We start from the raw sequence: 7,052 nt of genomic DNA on the forward strand, positions 1-7,052 counted from the left end.
TTCATAGCGAGCGAAATGATGACGTCACGGGGATTCCCCGAAACTTTTCTCAGAACCAAAAAAGTTTCATTAACGAAACCGCGATATTTCCTAATAACGTTTTGTACCGATAAAACATTTCTGACCGCAAAAAAAAAAAAAAAACAATAATAAAGTGGATAATAGCAAAAGATAATAATAATAATAATAATAAACCTTGCTTCGCGAATGCCAAAGTCCGCAAAAATCAAGATTAGCAAAAAAAAAAAAAAAAAAAAAAACTCGTTTTTCATTTACGTATGTATGACTTCTGCTTTCTTTCTTTTTTTTTTTTTGCTAAACTTTAAACGTCGTTTAAAATTTAAAGTAATAATAATAATAATAATAATAATAATAATAATTATGATAATTTTTCTCCGGGTTGTTTTTATTATTGTTGGTTGTTAATGAAATTTTTTTTTTTTTTCTCAATGACTACGTAATCATAATATTAATAATAATGATTATCTATTTAAAAACGTTTTGCTATCGTCAATCGTGAGTAATAATAATACTTATTGACTCATTTTTTTTTTTTTTTTTCGTTCGAATTCGAATAAAGAAAAATACTCGTTAATACACATTTGACGACAAAAGAAAAAGAGGTCAGAGAGAGAGAGAGAGAGAGACAGGAACAGAGTGAGAGAAAGAGAGAGAAAAAGGAAATAAAACGTGACTTTCCAAACTTTTAACTATCGATTAACTTCGATTCTAATTATGGCAAAAAAAAAAAAAAAATTTAATTTCATTCTCGTTCGGTAAATTACGCACGTTACGACGTTCGCAGGCGTTCAGACGTTATCGGCCCCCTTTGTTCGATTACACACGAAAAAAAATTCAGGACAAAAAAGAAATCAATCAACGTACATATCAAATCGACTCCCTCTCGCTTTCCCTTTCTTTGCCCCTCCCTCCCCCCCCACGACATTTTGCTACGGGAAATGCACAACCACGACGCGACAGCAAATTCAAAAAAAAAAAAATTTTCAACGGTCAAAAACAAACAAACAAACAAACAAACAAACAACAAACCGAACAAAAGTTAAAATAATAAAAATAATATTAATAAATGTGAACTTTGTACGCGACAAAATCGCACGCACGAATCTGAAAATGATTAATAATAATAATAATAATAATAATAATAATGATAATGATTAATAATAATAATGATGATAATAATAATAATTTTTAAAGTCGCGTATTTTTTTTTTTTTTTAAAGAATTTATTTGCTATAATTTAAAGGGTGACTCAATACGTTTGCTCTGGTTGTCTTTTTTTTCCTCCTCCTCCTCCTTCTTCTTATTGTTTTCGTACGTTTTCTTTCCCCCTCCCTTCCCCTTCCCCTCCCCCCAACATATATCATCTTCACACGATTTCTCTTATTATAATAATAATAATAATAATAATAATAATAATAATAATAATAATAATAATAATAATAATTTTTTTATTATGTACTAATCGAGTCAATTACAATTTCTTTGTCGTTGTTGTTGTTGTTGTGTATGTTTAATTATGCAAACAATTTACGAGTTCATCGATCAAAGTTCCAAGAACGATACAACGACGATACACAATACAATCGGAGGGGAAACAAAAAAAAAAAAAAAACCATAGAGTAAACAAACATATACGTAAACGATTATCCAGACAAACAGCACGTGGTTCTATATGCATGTATATAAAGAAAAGTTTTCGTCAGTTTTTTTCCAGATGAATGACGACGGCCACGTTTTCGCGCGACATTACACGACAAACGACGAAACGGAATACGCGACGGAGTTTGTATATATAATTATTACTCTCGTTGATAAGATAGTCTACTAACCCAGTGTGTGTGCGTTTGTGTTTGTCGTTGTCGTTTGTGTTCTTTCTTTCTAAAAACTTTGTTCGTTGTTGTATTCGGTTGTTGATTTTTTCGGGTTTTTTTTTCCGGTAAAAAAAAAAAAATTTTTTTCCAGGTAAGATTTTGTTTGTTTGTTTTGAACGAGTTCTTACCGGAATGGATCCGTTCGGATAAAAAGAAGAAATCAAAATAGAAGAAATATTTTCGTCGTCTACTGCTACTGCCACTACTACTACTACTATTATTATTATTATTTATTCTTTCGTTTCGTCCGTTTTCGGTGAATAATGACAATTTCTCGAAAAAATGATGAAAGAAAACAAAACGAAAATAGGAATTCTCATAGGTGGATTCGTCATCGCACTCCTCGGATTGTTTCTTTTATTCTTTTTTGAAAAATTTATTTTTTACGGTTTCGAACAGGTAAGAAATAGTTTTTCCCCATACGAAACGAACGCCTCATCCTTTTCTGATTCCACGTCGCACACACCGTAATAAATTTTTTTTTTTTTTTTTTTTTTGATTTCCGACAGGAGTTACCGTTGAAACCGAGTTCGTTGTCTTTTAAAAAATGGCAGAAGACGCCGATACCGATAATGATGAGCGTTTATTTCTGGAACTGGACGAATCCCGAGGGAATAAACGATCCGAATTACAAACCGTCATTCGTCGAAATGGGACCATACGTGTTTAGGTACACATACATATTTTTTTTTTTTTTCTTGCACGTTTGTTCTCCAGGAACTTATCGTAAAAAGTTCACTCGTCTTTAACAATAATTATTAATATCGTTTTTCAGGGAATCACACGAAAAAGTCGACGTGAAATGGGGACAAGATGGAAACGTGACGTACAGAACGATCAAAAGATGGCAATTCGACGAGGGAAAAACAAAAGGATCGCTCGATGATAAAGTGACGTCATTAAACGCTGTCGCAGCCGTGGGTATACCTTTGTCGAACAAAAGTGTACACGCCTCACGCACGTGCAATTTTGTTTTTTTTTTTTTTTTTTCCTCTCTCTTTCAGAGCATCGCCTACATAGTCCGATCCTGGAGTAAATTTTTCGTTTATCCAGTTTCCGTAGCGCTGAGAACGTCGGGACAAGAATTAACGTGGACGAAAACGGTGCGAGAATTACTTTTCGACGGTTTTGAAAATTCTTTGCAAAATGCCGGAAGTTACGTTCCAGGATTTCCGGATCTTGAAAAATTCGGATGGTTTTACAAGGTGAGAGATCATCATCATCATCATCATCATGGTCGTCGTCGTCGTCGACCACAATTTCAATCATCTCAACGTTACAACAATTATTACATTACATTTTAACAAGATGACAATGGTTTATCTATCGTTCGCAAAGAAGACTCGTAGTAATAAGATAAAATAAAAACCAAACACGCACACAGAGAGAGAGAGAGAGAGACTGTTAGTGACTAATGACACGACGACGACGACCACGACGATTAAGAACATTGAAACCTTATACGAGTAAAAAGAGCAATATATACAATTGACCTCTGATATTTTAATTTGAATCGAAAGATCAATTAAGATAATTTTTTTTTTTTTTAAACAAAAGGCCATCGTGCGATACGGTTGAATTCACAATCGAATCTTGAAAGCAGACGACGACAATGACGACGACAATTAGAAAAAAAAAAAAAATTAATTCGAATTACCTAGGAGTGTATAAAAAGAGAGAGAGAGAGAGAGAGAGATATTGTTAAGAGTTAAACCGATAATCAAATTTATTTGACCTTGAATTGAGTCTCTCTCTCTCTCTCTCTCGAGTGATATTGGAAAATTTTGTAAAGGCGCGTAAATTAAATTTTAATTAAATTTGTGTAATATTACAGAGAAACGGAACCGTTTCGTCGGATACCTACACGATAGGCACAGGTTTAACAGGTTTAGAAGAATTGGGTAAATTAAAATTATGGAACAATAAAAGTTTGGAGAGTTTGTATCCGGAGTGTTCGCATTTGAAAGAGGGAGGATACAGCGGAGAATTTTGGCCTCCGAATTTAACCAAAGAAAGCACATTGAAAATGTTCAGCACGGATTTGTGCAGGTGAGATCGAACTCTTCCCCCCCCCCACCTTCCCCTCACCTCCCTGTCCGTCCGTCCGTCTGTCTGTCTGTCGTCGTCGCCGGATGTCTATCCCATGACTTTGACCTCGTTTTTTTTTTTTTTTTTTTTTTTTTTTTAGGACAATGTATTACTACTACGAAGAAGATTACGTTTACAGAGGATTGAAAACTTTATTATTTGGGGGTACGAAAAAAACGGTGGACAACGGTACGACCGTGGACGAAAACAAATGTTACTGCGATTTAGAATTTTGCCCCCCATCTGGAGTTTTGGACATATCAAAATGTCAATACGGTGCTCCCGTTTTCATGTCCTTCCCACATTTTTATCAAGCCGATCCGGATTATTTGACTTCCGTCGAGGGTATGAAACCCGATCGGGATAAGCATAGGTTTTACATAGCCGTCGAACCGGTGAGTTTTTTTTTTCGGAAACGGAAATGATTCATTCGAACGCCGACACACTTTCACACAAATCAATTTTTGTTTTTGATTTCACAGAGAACGGGTTTGCAAGTTGACGTTCGTGCGAGAATGCAACTGAATCTTTACTTGAAAAAAAATTCTGCCATATCGTGAGTAGTAGTAACAACCTTGAAATTTTCTTTTTTTTGGGGGGGGGGTGGTGGTGGAGGTCTTTTACTAATTCTCGAATAAGAATTTTCAGAATGTACAGAAACGTCAAAGATGTGTTCATACCGGTATTTTGGACGGAAAATAGCGTCTCACTGAGCGACGAATACACGAACGGAGTTAAAATTATGTTGAAAATAGTCGAATTCGGTCCTTTCGTTTATTACGGACTTTTCATTTTGGGTTGTTTGATTATCCTCGGAGTCATACTGCTACACGTTTTCCATTATAAAATTCCAAGAGATGAAAAGAAAAGGTATGAAAAAATCATTATCGTTATTAGGTATTGCCAACTTATCGTGGCGACCAAGAAACGTCACGAACGTATGTCTCTTTTAAATCATATGAAATGTATATAAATAATTATCATTATCATCATTACCGACCGCTACGTAAGAAAACAAGTCGACGAATTGATGAACAATAGCGAACATGATACCTGAATTCGAAAAGAAAACAATAGGTAAAAAAAATGTGACGTAGTTTCTTTTCAGCACGTGAGAGAACGGGAGAGTGAACGAGAGAGAGACAGGGAGAATGAACGGGAGAGTGCAAGAGAGAGAGTGCACGGGAGAGAGACAGGGAGTGTGAACGGGAGAGTGAAAGAGAGAGTGAGAGGGTGAGAGAACGGGAGAGTGAACGAGAGAGTGAACGGGAGAGTGCAAGAGAGAGAGTGCACGGGAGAGTGAACGAGAGAGTGAGAGAGAGAGAGAACGGGAGAGTGAAAGAGAGAGTGCAAGAGAGAGTGAACGAGAGAGTGAGAGAGAGAGAGAGTGAAAGAGAGAGTGAGAGGGTGAGAGAACGGGAGAGTGAACGGGAGAGTGCAAGAGAGAGAGTGCACGGGAGAGTGAACGAGAGAGTGAAAGAGAGAGTGAACGAGAGAGAGAGAGAGAGAACGGGAGAGTGAAAGAGAGAGTGAGAGGGTGAGAGAACGGGAGAGTGCAAGAGAGAGAGAAAGAGAGAGTGAACGGGAGAGTGCAAGAGAGAGAGAGAGAGAACGGGAGAGTGAAAGAGAGAGTGAACGGGAGAGTGCAAGAGAGAGTGAGAGTGTGAACGGGAGAGTGAAAGAGAGAGAGTGAGTGAACCTCGGTGTCCCCCTCGCGCTCGCGGTCTCCCTCGGGCTCTCGGTGTCCCCCTCGCGCTCGCGGTCTCTCTCGCCCGGTCTCCCCCCAATCTCGCGGTCTCTCTCCCTCGGTGTCTCCCTCCCGGTCGCGGTCTCTCCCTCGGGCTCGCGGTCTCTCTCGCCCGGTCTCCCCCCAATCTCGCGGTCTCTCTCCCTCGGTGTCTCCCTCCCGGTCGCGGTCTCTCCCTCGGGCTCGCGGTCTCTCCCTCGGGCTCGCGGTCTCCCTCCCGGTCGCGGTCTCTCTCCCTCGGTGTCCCCCTCGCGCTCGCGGTCTCCCTCCCTCGGTGTCTCCCTCCCGGTCGCGGTCTCTCCCTCGCGCTCGCGGTCTCTCTCCCTCGGGCTCGCGGTCTCCCTCCCTCGGTGTCCCCCTCGCGCTCGCGGTCTCCCTCCCGGTCGCGGTCTCTCCCTCGGGCTCGCGGTCTCTCTCGCCCGGTCTCCCCCCAATCTCGCGGTCTCTCTCCCTCGGTGTCTCCCTCCCGGTCGCGGTCTCCCTCCCTCGGTGTCCCCCTCGGGCTCGCGGTCTCTCTCCCTCGGTGTCCCCCTCGCGCTCGCGGTCTCTCCCTCGGGCTCGCGGTCTCCCTCCCGGTCGCGGTCTCTCTCCCTCGGTGTCCCCCTCGCGCTCGCGGTCTCCCTCCCGGTCGCGGTCTCTCTCCCTCGGTGTCCCCCCAATCTCGCGGTCTCTCTCCCTCGGTGTCTCCCTCCCGGTCGCGGTCTCTCCCTCGGGCTCGCGGTCTCCCTCCCTCGGTGTCCCCCTCGCGCTCGCGGTCTCCCTCCCGGTCGCGGTCTCTCTCCCTCGGTGTCCCCCTCGCGCTCGCGGTCTCCCTCCCGGTCGCGGTCTCTCTCCCTCGGTGTCCCCCCAATCTCGCGGTCTCTCTCCCTCGGTGTCCCCCCCAGTCTCGCGCTCTCTCTCCCTCGGTGTTTTTTCTCAATCTCGCGCTCTCTCTCCCTCTCGGTCTCCCCCCCAATCTCGCGCTCGCGGTCTCCCTCCCGGTCGCGGTCTCTCTCCCTCGGTGTCCCCCCCAATCTCGCGCTCTCTCTCCCTCGGTGTCCCCCCCAGTCTCGCGCTCTCTCTCCCTCGGTGTCCCCCCCAATCTCGCGCTCTCTCTCCCTCGGTGTCCCGCTCGCTCTCTCTCTCTCCCCCGGTCTCTCTCTCGCTCTGCCCCGAGAGAGAGAGCGAGAGGGAGACCGAGGGAGAGAGAGATAAGTGCAATTTAAAACCCCAGGGAAATTTTTTTTTTTTCAGGAACATGAACGGATTTTTAGGAAAGAAAAAAACGACAGAAGACATACAATTGGAAAATATGGAGGGTAAAACGATAAAGGAAGTCAAATATA

The 7,052-nt window shown here is 42.5% G+C and overlaps 2 protein-coding genes across 2 annotated transcripts in view; both read left to right on the forward strand.

Annotated features, from left to right (window-relative positions):
• Nucleotides 1-2,174: 2,174 nt before the first annotated feature.
• Phum_PHUM512380 (protein croquemort, putative) lies at nt 2,175-4,953 on the forward strand (the record flags this gene model as incomplete). Its single annotated transcript, XM_002431058.1, has 8 exons — nt 2,175-2,291; nt 2,402-2,562; nt 2,668-2,809; nt 2,897-3,097; nt 3,727-3,941; nt 4,081-4,375; nt 4,463-4,536; nt 4,629-4,953. 8 exons carry the CDS (start codon nt 2,175-2,177, stop codon nt 4,951-4,953), a joined length of 1,530 nt encoding a protein of 509 aa, XP_002431103.1.
• A 2,011-nt stretch (nt 4,954-6,964) lies between these two features.
• Phum_PHUM512390 (uncharacterized protein) overlaps nt 6,965-7,052 on the forward strand; it is a gene marked incomplete at both ends in the record, with an annotated part of 2,511 nt that continues 2,423 nt past the window's right edge. The window contains one exon of the mRNA XM_002431059.1: nt 6,965-7,025. Coding sequence (XP_002431104.1) covers nt 6,965-7,025 — 61 coding nt within the window. The remainder of the gene's footprint in view (nt 7,026-7,052) is intronic.

The sequence above is a fragment of the Pediculus humanus genome, genomic scaffold, assembly GCF_000006295.1.
Source record: "Pediculus humanus corporis 1103172108281 genomic scaffold, whole genome shotgun sequence".
Taxonomy (NCBI): Eukaryota; Metazoa; Arthropoda; class Insecta; order Psocodea; family Pediculidae; genus Pediculus; species Pediculus humanus.